Source organism: Pinus tabuliformis, chromosome Q, assembly GCF_031772625.1.
Source record: "Pinus tabuliformis cultivar Carrire ecotype Pingquan chromosome Q, CPIR1, whole genome shotgun sequence".
In the NCBI taxonomy this organism is placed as follows: domain Eukaryota; kingdom Viridiplantae; phylum Streptophyta; class Pinopsida; order Pinales; family Pinaceae; genus Pinus; species Pinus tabuliformis.
This window is the reverse complement of record NC_142296.1, coordinates 82,592,361-82,611,690: the sequence shown is the minus strand read 5'-3', so window position 1 is coordinate 82,611,690 and position 19,330 is coordinate 82,592,361. Positions and strand designations below refer to the sequence as shown.

Here is a 19,330-nt window from a genome sequence, read left to right as displayed (position 1 = left end):
GTTGAGGAATCCTGTATTCTATGATTGCTCAGGCATATAGACATCAAATACTACCTTATTTGGGATATGGTACGTCGATGAGCGAGGAGGCTCCATCGCATTGAGACTGATGTACAGGTTGTAGACATTTTATCAAAGCCCTGGGGAAAGGTGAAATTTGTGACTTTCCTGAACGACTTGGAGTCGTTGAGAGACCCTCATATGAGGGTCCTGTATGTTGCATGCATTGAGCTCTGGGAGCTCCGGGGGGCTTGGGGTACTTACTGGAGCAACAAACGACCATAGGGCGACTCACCCTCCCCTAATGGTGCGCTGTGTACAGGGTGAATGGCTTAGCCTTCCCCTATGATACACTGTGGCGACTTAGTTACAGGATGAGTGGTTCTCCTGTCGAGGCATCCTACCCATGCAGTCTGGGACTCATGGGAAGTACCTCTCATCTGGCCAATGAGCAGGGAAATGGGGTTAGGGACCATAGTAGTACTATCGATGGACGCATCGTTGTATCTACCGTACTCCCTATGCTAGGATGACCTCCATTGATCTGGGATCAGTATGAGTGGTTTGAGACACTCTCTTGTGATATTGATCTGGGATCAATAAAACTGACTTCAGGTCAGTAAGAGTGATATGACTCACTCTCTTGGAACTGATCTGGGATCAGTAAGAGTGGTATGACACACTCTCTTCATATGGAATTGACTTCGGGTTAGTAGAGAATGGTATGAGACATTCTCGATCAATTCTTCTTCTTCATGGTTCAGTAGAGCAGAGCAGAGCTCAGCAGAGCAGTGCAAGGCACTGATGGCAAAGATAGTACAATCGGACAGATGGATCAGCGGGTGGAGTTCTCCCTAGTTGAGAGGGAGTGTTAAAATTGGCAACTAGGGCCAAATTCCATGTGGGTCATCTTATTTATGGTAGCTGATATTTTTCTTGGATCCCTCTCATCGAGAGGTGTAGGATTGATCTAAAGATCATCCGATTCCGTTAAGTATTCATGGAGTTATGAATTTATTTGTGTTATAAGACAATTCGTCAAGGTCGACCAACAACCAAATAACCCACACATGTGCTCAACGTTTTAGTATAAAAGGAGATGACTTGAGAGTCATTTCACACACACTTCTCTCTTGATTTCTATGCACTTGTCTTGGGTTTTAGTGTGAGAGAAATTTAGGAGGAAGTAGCCCTAAGACGCAGGAGGAAAGGAGGCTTAACAATTAGCCCTAGCCGCAGTCTTAGCCCTAGCTTCTAGCATAACCTAGCCACAGTCTAGAAGAAGAAATACACTGCCCTAATCTAGAGGACGTAGTCATGAAGAGAAGCCCTAACGTTTTCAAGAAGGAGCCCTAACCTATACGCCGGTCTCTACACAGTCAAGAAGGAGGCCTATAGCCCTATACGCTGGTCCCTACAAAGACGCAGTCAAGGAGGATAATAGCATGCCCTAGCCGCAACATTAGGAGGTTGCCCTAGACAACATGGAAGGGTTGTGTGGACAACGTATCTCTGAGGTAAGTTTAAGGGCTAAACACAGTTAGTTTAAGGCTTGTTTCAGGGTGAAGGAGGGCTGAGTTCCCTTGCTGGAAGAGCCGCAGTCACAAGACTGATTTGAGGGCACTTTGGAGGAGTGCAGATCCATGGAAGGGCAACCACAACCCTACACAATCTTGCTGTAGGGTGCCACAGTAATTACAGGCAGGCCGAGGTTGTTAAAGAGGGCTAGACTGCCCAGAACCACAGCAAGAAGGGTCAGCCTCCTAACAAAGGGCAACCACACTCCTGGATATGGGACTGTAATGATGCCCTAACCAGGCCTACATGGCAGCATTTGAGTGGACCTTGAACAATGAGCTGTAGCATGCATCAGATGGTATTTTGGTGATGAGGATACTAATGGATGAGGGTCCTAGGACATGGCGATGAGGATACTAATGGATGAGGGTCCTAGGACATGGTACAACAACATGCTGGGACAACAATAGACATTGTATAGCAGTGCTAGTAAATGGGACAACTGGGCTACATGGTGTTGCTATGACACATGGGACAATAGCAAGGTATGGCAAGAGTATTGGGACAGCAACAAGGTATAGCAAGCTGTGATGGGACAACAACAAAACAATGGGACAACAAGCAAACATGGAATGACCATGTCACTAACAGTGGGACAGCAGTGGCTGGCATGGTACAACAATGGCAGATGCGACAGCAGTGCAACATAAGGTCCAACATTGTGATGATGGGTGCAACATAAAGTCTAGCATTGTGATGATGGGTGCAACGCGGTGAGGTGCAGCATGATGACGAGATGCAACACAATGATAGGTGAAGGAGTCAACTTGGAGAATCAGTTGAAGCAACATGTCTTCAACTGATCTCATGTATCATCTTCTTAGAGATGATCTCTGCTCTTATCTAGATAAGTCAAAGTGTTGACTTCTGTTGTAAATGTACTATCTCTCTCTCTCTCTCTTGCTGAACTATTGAAGAACATATAAGAAGAATTGATCAAGGGTTCCCCATATTGGGGTTTGTCCTTGGCTAACGCCACATCTTGTGTCCTCTTGTCTTGGCTTGTCTTCTGCGATTTATGTTTATGTTCTATCTGTAGTTTACTTTAATGTTGATGTGATTGCTAATCTGGAAAAGATATTGAGCTAACTGTGAAAATTGAAATAAATTGCTCCAAGCATAGAACATATCTAAAATTAGCATGCATCCCTTTCCTGCACTAAATCGCAACTAGAAACAACCCATACAAATGTGTCTTAGCCCATGAACAACCTTAACCAAATGCTGTCACCTACAGCTCCTCGTATGTTGTCTAGGGCAGACTCCTTCACGTTGGTCTTTCTCCTTTTCTGTTGCGGCTAGGCTTCTCTCTCCACTGAGTTTTCTTTAGAGGATGTGTTGCCCAAGATGGATGATCAAAATGACTCCAATCCGTCCTCAATATATAGCCTTTAAGGCCTCCAACGAATCACATGAAGAGACATGTCTTTTGGATTTTACTTCAAGTCGGCCTACTTGAAAAATCCAATAATAATTATGTCAACTTCAAAATTTAATTTCTCCCAAACGACAACTCGGATTCAGACAATTTTCAATGTGTTGGAATCGTCTTTCCAAGCACTATCATCCTCATCCATCACATGCCGTGAATCCATCATGGTTTTGCCCCAAAACACAATGGGTGCCAAAACCCCATACTTGGGTTTCAAGCCCACAAGCTACCCTTGTGGCGCTTTGCTCTCCAAACCTTGAACCCTAGGGCTTGGAGTACCTCCCAAGCTACACAATTCAATAGACCTCATTATGTACAAACAATTGATAGGATCCTTAATGTTTTTGGTTAACACCAGACTAGACATTTGCTTTGTTGTTAGCTCCTTGAGTCAGTATATGGTCAAGCCCAAATAGATACATTGGAATGCAACAAAGCATATTTTGAGATATTTGCGCAGTACCATTGAATATGGTTTGAGATATGTCTTAGATAGTGAAGTTACAAGGATTCACTAATTCATATTGGGCCAGAATTGCAGAAGACGGGAAGAGCACATTAGGGTGTTACTTCCCTTTGGGATCTGCTCTGATATCTTGGTTTAGCAGAAAACAAACCTCAATGGTTCTCAACACAACATAGGTTGGATACATCTTAGCCAGTGCCACAAGTCAAGAAGCAGTATGGCTTCAAAAGCTACTTGTGGATTATTTGATCAAGAACTTGAGCCAACTGTGATATTTTGTGATAATCAAAGCTTTGTCAAGCTTTCAAAAATCTAGTTTTTCATGACAAGTCGAAGCATATTGAGATCAAATACCATTTCATCCGAGACTTGGTACAGAGATGAGCAGTGGAGCTCCTGCATATATTGAATGATGAACAAATTGCATATATTCTTACTAAGCCTCTATCTAGAATGAAGTTTGTGTACTTCAGAGACAAGCTTGGTGTAGTTCAAAATGCCTCTCTCATTGAGAGGGAGGGTTGATGTCTTCACAAAATTTGTAAACCATCTCCTAAAGCCTAAATGACGTGATTGCTAGAAGGACTTGGCTGGGTCATAAAGGACTTTGACTAGGGGAGATGGATGCATTCACCTAAGCCAAAAGGACTTTGCTAGGTCATGAAGGACCTTGACAAGAGGTGAATGACCCCAGGGCAAAGTATAGGATTGGAAAGATCTTCTCCTAGAAGCCAAAAGGACTTGGTTTCCTGAAGGACTTGGCTAGGTCATAAGGGACTTTTGACCAAAAGGAGATATATGTAGTTCGCTTTAAGCCATAAAAGACTTTGGGTGGGTGAATGGTCCAAGGGCAAACTCTCTCCTGGGAAGCCAGAAGGACATGGCTAGGTCATAAAGGACTTTGACCATAGGAGATTGATTCATTTGCCTTAGGTGTCATAAAGGACTTTGAGAAAAGAGCCTTGGTGTTCAAGGATGGAGTGACCTATAAAATCGTGCAAGTTATAAGTCCCTTTGTCCACTCCATTTGAATCTATAGACATCAATGTGACAAACTTTTCTTAAGAACGAGAATTTCTAGCTAAGGGGAAATTTGTTGTAGGAGAATACCTCTCTCGCTAAGAGGGATTGTTGATTTTTGTGTAGGATCGGGAGGTATTACCACGTGCCAAAAGAACCTCCTAAATCGGCCAAAGAAATTCATGAAGAATTAAAATTGAAAATTAGTAATTCTGGGCTTCATGTAGGCGTGAAGTCACAAGTCCAGCCCCACAAGATGAAGGGCTGTGAATTTTGGTCAAAAATCACTCCACTTTGACCAATATAAATACATGAGAGTCTCCTCCACCGTGACCAATTTGATCACAACAACACATCATCTAATCTAATGCGCATGCGCGAAGAAAGGAGAAGTATAGCTGAAGTTTGACTGATTTCGGAAGCTGATGTTGACGATTGTTGACATGCTCTCTTGTCCGAATCTGATTAGCTTTGTTTGACTGAATATCATGCTAGATTTGACTGAGATTTTGGACTGAATTTGACCATGCAAGGAAGCTGTTTTGCCTGCAGTAATCTCAGATTTTAATCGCAGACTTGAAGCACTTTGACCGCAGGCCTTTGACCACAGGTCTGAATTTGACCTGAGACTGAAATTAGGACTGTTGACCAACATTGACTTTTGGTAATTTTTGAAGGTTTGATCAGCCATTACTAGCTGCTATTTGACCAGGTTGTACTGGTTTCTTTGATCTGATTTTTGGTATATATCCCTAGAATATTTTGGAATATTGTAATTATTGTTGAAGAACAAATTCTCCTAAAAAGAAAAGTTTGCTGGGTTTTTCCCAAGGTTGGGTTTTCCCAGGGTAAATTTGTTGTCTCTTGGTGCCTGGCTATCTCTTCATGATCCTACTGTTACAATTGCATTATTGTTGATGTTTTCTATGTATAATTGCTTAATGATATAAGATAATTTGAATGGAAATCATTGGAAAGTAATTATCAGACTAGAAGATCAGCTCTATTATACTTTATTGTAGAAAATTCAACAATACATTCCCTGATATCTATCATGGTATCGATTTCAAGCAAGGAATACTTTTTAACTCAATATCATCCAATTATTTTTTAAAGTTTATATAGAAGAAATTATTTCTAACTCCATGCTCAATTATGTTGCTTTATTTTTTTAAGGTTTACAAACACGCACACGAACCTCATGGCGAACCCCAACAAAACCTTATTTGAAGATTTAGAATTTGAACCAAACATATTAGTTGTCGAACTCAAATTGGAGCTTGAACGGTGTGGCATAGTTTACATACTAGTTGAGTCAATCAAATTACTGAATGTGGGATAGAACAAGAAACATATCAAAGTGAAATTAAAGAATAAAAGCATAATATAGCTTAGAGTCGAAGTTAATTTATTAATGCCTATGTTGAATATCTAATTGAACATTATTAATTTGATGTTACTCTAACAACCTCCCTTAATGATCAATTTACCTGCTATCACAAAGTCTCGCGTTTTAGTGTAAAGTGTATCACAAGGGCGTAGACTAGTGTAACATGGAAGTGTTACCATTATCATCCTGGTAATCACTTCCATCATTTTAATGATGAAATCCAACACAAGGGAGGCTTTCTTGGCAACCTCTAGGAATCCTATAGAAAGATGGGACTAAATCTATGGCCTTCTATGTTAGTTACTCAAACATTACATTGCGAAATTAAGCATTCAAGATTTATGTGGGCGAAGTATCCAAGACAATTTGTGATATTTATCAAGTGAGAGTAGGCCAAGAGGGTATCCCAAACCCTATAATAAAAGAAAACGCTATGGATGTGTGAAACTTGTGTGAAAGAATGACAATCTTCAGTGATATATCAAGTTATAGCAGCGTAATTAATCCATCCCTTTAGACAAATAAGCATGCAATAAATTAGGGTTGAAAATCAAGTTAAACTAGGGTTTTATAAACAATTATTTTCTAAAATGTTAAAAGGCCCATAACAGCCCTAACAATACAAGGTGTCAAGCCCTAGAGGGCTGAAAATTCAATTAGCAATGCAATAAATGATAACAAGATGTATTTTGATGATAAATGCTAACTAAATTCTAGACGTCTAGCTTAATTATGGCTGAAAATTGAGGAAAATTGCATACAAACTCTAATCTAACCCTAAAGGCTAAAACAATACAAGAAAAGATATTTTTTATTTTTTATTTTAAGGGTTGACTGATGGGAGTTAATGCTAGTGTCTACCATTTTTTTGGGGCTTATGGAGTCTAACCATGGACTCTCTTGAAAGAGGATGAAAAGTGGACCTTGGATAAACCGTAGGGCAGTCCACTACAAATCCTAAAAGTTTTCCAATAGGATGATATCTCAAGTAGTCCACTACATACTATAGAGTATTCTCCTACGTCCTTTAACTCATTTCAAAGATAGTATCAAGGGAATATTCTCCACTAGAATCCTTCCAAGGGCTTGCAAGATAGGATTTATTTAAGAAAAATACAATGGAAAATTGTGCTTTGACCACTTAATAAGCACACTTACATACATTTAATAGACAAATCCACAATGATTTAGAGTGAACGCTTACTAGGTAAACGTTCAAAACCGTTTTTAAAAACCAGTTACCGGTCTAACCGGCCGGTTAGCAAGGCCGCCGGTCTAAACCGGCCAAAAAACCCGGTTGGAAAGGCCATTTCGCCATTTTTTTGCCCTAACCGGTGAAAACCGGCCGGTTTAGGACGGAACTGGCCGGTTTGTATCAAACCGGCCGGTTCTGTCCTAAACCGGCCGGTTTTAGGCACGCCCACTGTAAAGTTATAAAAGCATATTTTTTACTGTGTTTTAGGGGTTTTGGGGGGAAACTAAGGGTGTTTCAACCCTAACAATGTTGGAAATTAATGGTAATGTTAAATTCTTAAAGTAAAAGGATGAAAATGAAAATTAAAGGAAATGTCACTTTTACCTTTTACTTAAATTTTTAACATTACCATGAAATGACTCAGGATGTTTGAGAGTGGTTTCGACCTCATTGGATTTCATATGGAGAAACTAGAATTTTAGATTTCACTCAAAATTCAGCAGACTTAATGGTTTTCAGGATTTCATGGTTTGGGGGTAAACAATGAATGCAATCGGAGCTCCAAATGATGAGCAAAACTCCTGATCTAGATCCCATTGTGTTGGACGATATTGATCCAACATCAGAATGGGTGGAGGAGACTGAAGAACCTGTGTTTGCGGCTGATTTTGATATCGACATGGCTTTAGCAAGGGATGAAGCAGATTATGTGATGGCATCAGAACCAGGATTAGTAGTGGCATCAAGGAAAGGCAAAGAACCAATGGAAGGCTCTAGTCATGCAGGTCGACAAACTTGTGCTTCCATTAGGTCCACTTCTATTGTCATTGGTGGCATTGATACTGAGGTTGCAGATCAGGCTGAGGCATCCTCAGACTCTGAACCAGATGATGTCTATGTAGCTCCTGATGATGATACTGTGTCTAGTAGTGGTGATGAACTTGATGATTGATCATGTGTACACTGTAGACTTGTAGTAGGCCAATGGCCTCATAGCTTGCAACATTGTTTTTGGACTTTATAGGCCATTTAGAGCCTCATTTCTTATGTATTTTGCTATTTTGTCGATGATATGTATTGCACTCGGTGCCATTTTGATATATTCACCTTTACATGGTATATAAATGAGCAAACTTCGCATATTTTGTCTCTATTGGCTTGGAATCATGGTTTTACATCTTAAAAATAGTTTGTTTCATTAAAAATTAATTATTTAATGTATTTTTTTTAAAACCGGTTCGTTTAGACCAAACCAGTCCCGGTTAGACCGGTTTCGGTCGGTAAACCGGTTCATTAGGTGGACCGGTCTGGTCACCGGTTCCGGTTTTAAAAACATTGGGTAAACCAATGCTCATCAATGAAACCCTAGTCATAAATCATCTGTCAAAAGCATCCATAGATCATCTCTCCAAAAAAGCGAATAAGTGATTGATCCATAGCAAATCAGTGAAGAGAGAAGTAGACAAGTAGTAGTAATCCTCCACAAGTAGCATTTATACAAATGAAGGAGCACCTCCTTTATTTATATGAGGAATCCAAGTGCTTTACCTCTCATTAAGCCTACAAGCCCCTTAAACACAATAATCCATGATACAAGGTGGATAGATCTTATGATAAGTCCTCCAATAATGCCATATGTGAGTGTAGAGGGCTCATAAAGGTGATGCCATCTCCAAAAGGGGGTGTAAATGCTCCAAAACTTAAAAGTCATGTTTTTTCCCAAAAGGTGCAATGTATCACCAAAGTCATTTCTCCTCTTCAATAGGTCATGTCCCAGCATCAAAAGGGTGCCACCTCATCATCAAATATGCTAGGTTGGCTTAAGCAAGTATTCCATCATAGCAAGTGTGGCAACACATCATATGTGTAACGTCCTCCATCATCATCATGCCATCATCAAGAGAGAGGGCTCCATGACCTCTCCCAAGAGGAGCGCAGTCATTATCAAATGCAACGTCATCAATCCAAGGCACAATGTCATGAAGGCATGCAACGTAGTTCCAAGTTTTTTAGTTGTAAATCTGATCCACAATTCTGATCTCACTATTTGTCAAGTGATTTTGTTGCACCCAAAGTGGGAGGATAGGTTCCTTGTGTTCTAGCGTTTGGTGATATCCAGTTCTTTTTGTTTTATTCTATGGGATTAGAACTCTCTACTCTCTTATCGTAAATGTTTCAATGATGGCGTCAAGTTTTATTATTGCAATCAAGGTTCAGTACAGTATTTTGTTTGGTCTAGATTATGTTCCTTTTAGTTATTTAATTTCAGTCTGGTATTAATTGATTTATTATACTTTTATAGGTGATACTTGCATTGCTGAATGCGAGAATGTCTGCTAAATCTTTTAGACGCTGGTCAACTGCCCCAGCAAGGCCAGTAATTGCAGCAATGTTATCAAGATTGTCATTGATTGTTCCCCTGGTATTAGAATTGCTCTTCTTGTAACTTAATTCCTTTAAAATTCCATTTCAATAAATGTTAGTGTTCTAAAGAATGATTGCATTGTTTCCTTCAGAACACACATGAAGCAGTACATTTTCAGTTGCTTGGAGCACCTCCATTTGTCATTAACTTTGCTGGAAACTTGAAATATGGTAAGTTTACGTTTATCTTTTCATAGATAAGATAAGATAATTTTATTAATATCAACAAATGGCCAAAAAAGTAGTTCAATGGGATGACAACAGTACATCTAGTGTAGGTAGAAAGTGGGAGTTCTAAAGCAACTCTTAGACAATATTGAAAGCATCACAGAAATAGATCTGCAAAGAGTGGTTGGAGTAAAATTATACATTAGGGAATGCGTGCTTTTCTAAAATGGTGAGTCTTTATTTGTACTTTTCAATTTGGTATTGTGCAGGTTAACTTATATTGATATTAATTTTATATGAATGGAGTCATTTTTTAATACACAATACAATCTAATAAAGGAGTATCTGTGCCACATTGTAAGTACATGATTGCATTACAGGAACATGATACAAGTGTGATATATGCAAGTGAAACACAGAGTAGTGCAATAGAAGTGAGTGTGATACATGCAAGGGAAACATAGGTGAGGGTGGTGCGGTTGAGTGCATTACAATTGATCACGAGAAAGATGAGTGTGGCAATTATGAGCACAATTGGAGTGATGTGCAATGACTATAAAGTGGAGAATAGAATCTAGTCTACGTGTAAATGAAGGAAGCACATGATGGTCTGATGGAATTGGAGAATGTGAGATGCATGGGTCATCAACATAATAGGAATGAGCATCCAATAGGTAGCATGCATGGTGACTACAAATTTTTGCACTGCTAAAAGGATAAAGACGAAGAGAAGAAGAAAGTGCTTATAATGATAAATTGTATCAAGATACAAGGCTAAATAAGCATCTAATACAGATGTGCAAAGAAAGCCATAGAGTATCGACAAACTTCAAGAGCCAGAAAGAAAACATAGTCTGTTCTGCATTAGCCAAAAGGTTGATTGTACCATAGAGACAGAGTACAAAACTGGTTCAGTGATCATCCCTGCACAAAGTATAGAAGCTAGAATAGAAGAGAAGAGATGAAGAGAGAATGTTGCTGTTGAAGAAAAAAATCCAACCCTGAAACAAGAGTGATCTCATTTTAATGATCACTGAGGTCAAATTACCCATGCAAGACTTTTCCTCTAATCCATGAGCTTTGATGAGTTTGAGTGGAGAAGAGTTATGATTGCTCATTGAATGAGTGGAGTGGAGTATCCATGCATTGATCTCTTCCTGCCTTGTGGGCTTTGATCCACTAGAGATGTGCAATAATGGACTGATGATAGAGAGGAGTGAAGTATTAACTCATTGGAGTTGAAGTGAAGAAGAGTATCCATGCGATTTAGATCTCCTGGAGTTCTTTCCCCATGCACCTTGATCCACTTGAGATTCTCTCCAGTGAACTAAGGCTAAGGTGGAGAGAGAGAGGCACGTACTTTGTTGACTATGTGAGAGTTTGAGTGAAGTAAAGCATGCAAACTAGTCCAGTGGAGATTCTATGGGTTCAACTAATGTGAGGTGGAGAGAGAGAAGGAATGTGCTTAGTTAACTCAACCACACACTTAATTATCTCCTCCATGCATGGAGCTTAGTTAACTCGAAGAAGGTGTCAGCTCACTCCTAAATCAATGCATTCATCCTAGTGGTCTCCATTTGACTAATGCAAGTGTCCAAATAACTCATGGACACACCTAGTTAAAATCAAGTGATTACCACATCATTCTTGTTTTCATGGATGTGTCTGGATCCTGCCACTTTTCCATCCCAAAGGATGCTACATGTCAATCTCCTAGAATTGCCACATGTCACCTTGCTATACATAGACATTCCAAAATGGCAGCCCCATAAGAAATAGGAAAAAATAGAAAATGTCCAGAACTGCTAAGGGAACCCTACTAAATACAACACACCTAAAAATAGGCACTACTAAAAATAGGAAATCCTCGCATGTCTATGAAACTATGCTCATCGGACTCAATTTTTCATTGAGGAATTTGAATATGCGATCAGAACTGCCATGCAAGCCCTTGTAAAAAATAATAATGTCTTGTATGTCATCCGAAAATAGACCATTGGAATCATGAGCTTGCAAGGATCTCAAATATACCATCATCTCTGAGATGCAGATCTCCAAACCTTGGCTCCTATAATGTAGGAAAACTGCAAAAAATAGCAATCTTGTCCAAAGCTGATGAAAACCTGTGCAACATCTCTGACTTTGAATGAAGATCATACCATTGAACCAATCGTGCATCTGAACACTGTGGGTACCACCCTTTTACTTAGAAGAGCTGTTTCTAGGATCATATTCTGAACCCTAGAATATCTGAAGTATAATCCTGGATAAAATTCTGAAGCTATGGCTTTGACCTGTGTTGTAGACTGTGCTTGTTACTCACAAGGATTCATTTCTGAAACTCTGAGATCATTATATTAGTTGTCCATTAACCTGCCATGGGTGAGTTTAGCTCACATTGATGCTATTGCAAGAATGTTAACCATAGAAATATGTTGCCGAGTCAAGAAAACAAGTGTTGCTATGATGGCCGGGAAGATGATCATTTATAGCAAGAATATGTTCTAACAATTCAATACTAAAGCAACAAGTTTGACAATGTGGTATGCGATTAAAATTCCTAAGGATGAATCCCTAAATCAAGAACTACAATACAAATAAATGTGATGTGATTCATCTCCTGGAAAAACATGAGGATGTCTTGGACAAAGAAACCCTAGCTCATGCAAGATGCTGATGAACAAGGACGATGAGTTTGTAGAAGGAAGTAAATGATTTCTGCAAGGCAAGGATCTAGAGGGAGCTGACAATCCCCTTCAATGCGCAAAAGTTAAGTACTTTGTGTCTCTCTTCCTTGATTATTATTGTTTTTGCTATTAGTTAGCCTCTTTATTGTATGTCTCTCTTACTGAGTTGTAATCATTCTTCCATGTTCTCCTTGTGAGGATTGCGGGTACATTGTGAAGGATGACAAGGCTCTGGCAACAGATGGAAGTATTTGAAGAACGAAGCATAGTATGTGGCAAGAGGACTCTTCAGGAATGATTCGTCTTTGGGAAAAACATCATGACAAGGTTAGTAGACATTACATGTAATGTGGAATCAATACTGGTAAAGGGATGAGGGAATGCAATGGGTCAGGGTGCAGGCTCTTTGTGAGATATATAAATAGCTAGATGATCAGATGAAAGCATAGGAATGCAAGTTGGATATAAACTTCAGATAAGATTCATGTAGAATCTCGTGGAAAGAAAGTTGGTTAGAAAAATATGCTTAGGTATATGGATATATGATGCTTGAGATAAATAAGATTTGACTTACTTAAGGATGAATAAAGAATTTAAAGAATTTCTCTAGAATATATATAATGATAATTAACATCTAGTATAGTCTCCAGAAGAAAAAGTTGTAACTTGGTAATCAAGTTCGATCCTTGGGCACTCTGATGCATGAAGGAAGTTTCATATGGAGAAGGACCATGAGAATGTTAATGGAACGAGAAGGTCATCATGAGGTAAGTCTGATTTTCATTATTATTGGTTATCTGGTTAACATATTATTGTGCTACCTGGTAGAGTGTTGTAAAGATATATGATGGAAGTTGAGGCAAGTTCAACTGTATGGATGAAGGATACTGAGGGAATCTCGATATTTGGTACCTGGAAACTTAGAAGTCAAGATATGGACATCATGGGACTAAAAGGTAGCAGTGCGAGAAGATAACCTGGAGGTCAAAGGAAGATCACTTTCAAGCAGAAGCTATGATCAACTTGAAGTTTGGGAAGGCTTAATGTAATGCCTCCATACCAAAGAAGGAAGTGATGAGCAAGAAGATTGGCTTGGAACCTGTCACAAGATCGAAGAGAGAAGGTATCTCCATGATACCTTGAAAGAAAGAAAGCTCGATGATGTAGAGGAAAGAGGGAGCCGGGTAGCTATGGAAAACTGGTAGCTGATACTCTTATGAAGACAAGCTGTAAAGCTTGTGACGATGACTTCCCAAATAGAAAGGAAGTCTAGATCTCCTCTGATTTTGAGAGGGAGTAAAGGAGTCTCCTTGTATAGGAGCAAGGTTCTATTCTCAAGATTAAAGGAGAATAGGGATGTCCTCTCTGGTTGAGAGGGAGTGATGTTGGACATCACATGTGCATTCTCGTCTTCATGTGTCATGCACTTGACTAGGACTAACAACTATAAGTCTAAGTGAAGGTCATGAAGAGAGAATGGTGGAGGATTGGATAAGCATCTGTGGTTTCCTTGAGGATATAACATCCAAGAAAGGAAAGGGACCAACACTCTTTGAGGATGTGATAGGTATCCAAGAGAAGAGTGGTCGAAGAGGACCGATATTATTTGAGGACTTAGGATTGGAGATCCAAGATAAGAATAGTTCTAAAAGGACATACCTTGTAGACATCCGGATTGTTGGAATTTCTAAGTTTAACCCATTAGAAGTTCTTTCTGTACTATTTGGTTTATTTCTTCCTACTTGTTTAATTACTTAACAAGTTATTTACCATGTAAATACTGAAAATAAACACAAGTACAGTCTCAACATCTACAGATCATCAACTGAAAGAAAACAAGCACACAAGTGACACCGTTATTTTTGGAACTGTTAATTTAACGTATGTTCTATGCTTGAGAAATTTATTTAAATTTTCACAGTTAGCAATCACATCAGCATTAAGATAGACTGCAGATAGAACACAAATATAAATCACAGAAGACAAGCCAAGAAAAGAGGACACAAGTTGTGGTGCAAGCCAGGGACAAACCCCACAAAGTGTGGGGAAAACCTTGATCAATTCTTCTTTTATGTTCTTCAAAGTTCAGCAGAGAAAGAGAGAGAGAGAGATAGTACATTTACAACAGAAGTCAACACTTTGACTTATCTAGATCTAGCATAGATCATTTCGAATAACGATGAGATCAGTTGAAGACATTTTGCTTCAACTGATTCTCCAAGGTGACAGCTTCACCTATCGTAGTGCTACATTTGGTCCACTTGCTGCACCACTGCATATTGCACTAATCATGATCATCATCATGCTGCCCATGTCCATGATCTTATAGCTGCCCATGATCTCATCATGCTTCATGCTGCCCATGCTGCCCATGATCTCATCATGCTTCATGCTGCCCATGCTGTCCATGATCTCATCATGTTGCAACACAATTACATTGCCAAATTTATATCTTCCTTAGCTGCTTGCTATGGCTTGCAGCTAGGCTATGTTCCAGATCACACATAATGCTACTGCCCATGACTGCGTTATATAGATCACACATAATAACAACATCCTTATCTCTATGCCACAGAAGTTTATATACCTAGACAATATCATTGTTGTTCATTATATTAGGGCTGCGTATGATTCATAATGAACAACATATTTGTACCTCCATGAACAACGTAAATATAATCCATGATGACAGCGTTCCATATGTATATGGCTGCGTTCTACAGCGTATATATAATCCATGATGACATATTAACCTGCGTGGCATATTATCCTGCGTTCCATTATATATTACGTTGACTTACATATGATTCTGCGTGGCATATTATCCTGTGTTCCATTATATATTATGTTGACTTACATATGATTCTGCGTGGCATATTAACCTGCGTATGGGTGCTTCAGCGTATCCATGTCTTCCATGAATTGCGTATGGGATAACTGCTCCATTGACTGTGGTGCTCCCTTTGACTGTGATCATTACAACATGTTAGGGTTTAGGGCGTATCAACGTACCATAAACATCGTATAGGTTTCCTATATTAGCGGATTCATGACTGCGTTGGATTATGTCCTGCGTATATATATATTGTTGTCCTGCGTTGCTACGTATGACAACATTTGATTGACCTTGCTGCGGCTTCATTCACCTTCACTGCGGCTTCATTCTATTCACCTCAGGACTATGACTGCGGCTACCATGCGTTGACTGTGGCTACACCATTATGTGCGGCTACCATTTATGTTACAGCGTGTAAGTGCCCCATGATCTGCGTTGGTAGGTTTTCATGACTGCATAGATAAGGCATCATCTTTTGGGCCAACATGAGTTTCTCTTGGTGTCTCACTTCTTCTCCAAAAACCCAAGACGTGGAGAGGATGAGATCACTCAAGAATTGTGACCAAATGACATCCAATCCTCTTATATTTATACAAAAATGTAGAGGTTGAATAGACACATCGGTTGGGCTTCTTGAGCCTACATCAATTGTTGGTTGGCTAGATAATAAATCCATAATAAAAATAAATTCATATCTCCATAAATACTTACCGGAATCGGATGTTCTTTGGATCAATCCTACACCTCTCGACGAGAGGGATCCAATAAAAATATCAGCTGCCATAAATAAGCTGACCCACATGGAGTTTGGCCCTAGTTGCCAATTTAACACTCCCTCTCAACTAGGGAGAACTCCATCCACTGATCCATATGTGCGGCTGTACTATCTTTGCCATCAGTGCTCTGCTCAGCTCAGCTCTGTTGGCTTTGCTCAGCTTTGCTGGCTCTACTCTGCTCTGCTAGCTCTGCTCTGCTCTGCTCAGCTCTGCTGGCTTTGCTCTGCTCTGCTCAGCTCTGCTGGCTCTGCTCTGCTCTGCTCAGCTCTGCTCTGTTGGCTCTGCTATGCTCTGCTTAGCTCTGCTGGCTCTGCTCTGCTCTGCTCAGCTCTGCTGGCTCTGCTTTGCTCTGCTCAGCTCTGCTGAACCATGAAGAAGAAGAATTGATTGAGAATGTCTCATACCATTCTCCATTGACCCAAAGTCAGTCTCAGAGTGCGTACCACTTGTCCCAGACCAGTCTCAACCGACCCAAAGTCAGCGTCATAGTGGGTACCACTCCGACCACTGGTCCCAGACCAATATCATTGATCCCAAATCAATAGAGGTCATCCTAGCTTAGGGAGTATGGTAGATACAGCGATGCGTCCGTCGTTACTACTATGGTCCCTAACTTCATTTCCCTGATCATTGATCAGATGAGAGGTATTTCCCATGAGTCCCAGACTGCATGGATAGGATGCCTCGACAGGAGAACTTAATCAATCCCGTCCTCACTGGAGAACACATCAATCCTGCTACAATCGCCATGGAGAACACATCAATCCAGGCCTCACAGGAGAACACATCAATCCTGCTACAATTGCCATGGAGAACACATCAATCCAGGCCTCACAGGAGAACACATCAATCCTGCTACAATCACCATGGAGAGCACATCAATCTAGACCTCACAGGAGAACACATCAATCTTGTTACAATAGCCATGGAGAACACATCAATCCAGGCCTCACAGGAGAACTCATCAATCCTGCTACAATCGCCATGGAGAACACATCAATCGAGGCCTCACAGGAGAACACATCAATCTTGCTACACAGGAGAGCGAATCATCCTGTTCCACAAGAGAGCGAATCATCTTGTCCCACAAGAGAGCGAATCATCTTGTTTCAGTGCGCACCACCAAGGGAGGGTGAGTCACCTTGTGGTCGTATGTTGCTCCAGTAAGAATCACAAGCCCCCAGAGCTCCCAGAGCTCAATGTATGCAACATGCAGGACCTTTGTACAAGGGTTTCTTGACGGCTCCAAGTCGTTTGGGAGATTTGATCTTTTCTGTTGGACACCTAATCCTAATGGGTTAGTGTGGAAGTCGAATGGACAAAAGCAGTCCAAGAGACCTTGGGATCTGAAACCCAAGAGTCACATATTTGTACTATAAATGTATATCTATTGTTAATAAAAAATGAACTCACATGATTTATCTTTCCTATTCTATGTTTCCATGTGTGTTTAACATGGTATTAGAGCCGCTTGTTTTTCTGTGGCCTTTTTATGTGCATGTCAGTGCTGCACCTCTACCCATAATCCTGTAATAGTAAAACTGGCCTGGTAGATCTGCAAACTCAAATATATTGTCAGCGCTGCATTCTTTCCAAGATTTGTTTGCCATTTGTTTATTTGGCCAGTCAGCTATAGAAATAAAATTACTCTATGTTTATAATGTTACTCAGTTCAATTCTGTGGCTTTTCTCTACTGTCGGTCATGCCTCCCTGAGCGCTCTGCCAGCACTACCTGTCTAGTTGCACTAAACATTATCGCTTCTCTCTCTCACTGAAATCGGGTCTGACACTATTCCTAACGTCTCTTCCACCTCTTGCATATACCTGCGCTGCTCCTCCATATTCCTTTATCTGTGTTTTGTCTGCCTGACCAGCGCTGTCCAAGATAAGCTTTGTGCGCTTTCTGCCATAACCGTTGTCTGCTATTCGCTGCCACCCCTGTCTATCAGGTCTACTTCTTACATGCACCAAGCGGTTTCAGAAAATTATCTCTCTGCCATTTCTTCAGAAGTCTGACTCTGTCCCTCTGTCAATTTTCCTGGTATAGCCTCCCACGCTCCTCCACTTTCATGCTTTGCCGCGTTCTTTTCCCAGAATATTGCATTGGTGTGGTCTTTCATTGGTGTGGTCTGACATGAAGCGTTTTGAACCGAAGCCATTTGAAACGTTCTGAACCTGTATGTTCTTCATCATCAGCGTAAATGAGCTGAAATGGAATTCTGTGCGTCGTGGGTCTTGCATCCGCTGGACTCATTTCTTGGTTATTGTTTGTTCTAATCAGTCGCAGACATGCTCCTTTTGAAGCCGAGCATTCTATCTTACCCTACACAGCCCTCTCCACACGCTGTTGTTCACCTCCATTTCGCATTTGTCCCCACTCCTGCTATCACACCCAAAGCAATTTGTTGAGCGACAGGGAGATCGAGTACGCGGAGATATTAAGGAATTCCGGCAAAGAAGGAAAAGCTCTGCCTTGTCCCACAGATTTCGTAAAAGGAGAGAACCTACAGCAGTTAGTTCGATTGCATTTGCAGGGATGAGTGTATACTACATTCCGTAATTTCCCATTCTGAAAAATTCCTTATTCAATCGTGCTTGGATCATGGCGTTTTGGAAGAGTTCCAGGAATTGCATTAAGCATTCCAGAGTTGTTGGTCATCCTTAAACCATCACAGATTGAGAACACTTCCTCTAGCAGAAGACACCAGCTTCTTGCCAGTTTTGGAAGAGTTCAAGGAATTGCATTAAGCATTCCAGAGTTGTTGGTCATCCTTAAACCATCACAGATTGAGAACACTTCCTCTAGCAGAAAACTTTAGTTTCTTGCCAGTTTTGGAAGAGTTCCGGGAACTGCACTAAGCGTTCCAGTGTTGGTGGTCATCCTTAAACCACCGCCCTTTATACCAACATTTCATAGAGCACATTCAGCCTAGTGCTGCCATGTATTTTTTGCACATTTTGTATTACAGCTCTTTTCTTGGACTCATACATAACCCTTCGGATTAAGGGGGGGAATGTTGGACACCTAATCCTAATGGGTTAGTGTGGAAGTCAAATGGACAAAAGCAGTCCAAGAGACCTTGGGATCTGAAACCCAAGAGTCACATATTTGTACTATAAATGTATATCTATTGTTAATAAAAAATGAACTCACATGATTTATCTTTCCTATTCTATGTTTCCATGTGTGTTTAACATTTTCCCTGGGCTTTAACAAAGTGTTTCGACCTGTACGTCATCTTAATGTGATGGAGCCTCCTTGCTCATCGACTTACCATATCCCAAATAAGGTAGTATCTGATGTCTATCTGCTGGAGCAATTGTTGAATACGGGATTCCTCAATAATCGAATCCCAC

The 19,330-nt window shown here is 40.4% G+C and overlaps 1 protein-coding gene across 3 annotated transcripts in view; it reads left to right on the top strand.

The window, feature by feature from the left end:
* The window catches only part of KDTA (KDO transferase A), a 414,892-nt gene that overhangs the window by 189,669 nt on the left and 205,893 nt on the right, over positions 1–19,330 (top strand). For all 3 annotated transcript variants that reach the window (XM_089383918.1, XM_089383917.1, XM_089383919.1), the window contains exons 5-6: positions 9,384–9,503; positions 9,598–9,676. In XM_089383918.1, the coding sequence (XP_089240044.1) occupies positions 9,384–9,503; positions 9,598–9,676 (199 nt within the window). The remainder of the gene's footprint in view (positions 1–9,383; positions 9,504–9,597; positions 9,677–19,330) is intronic.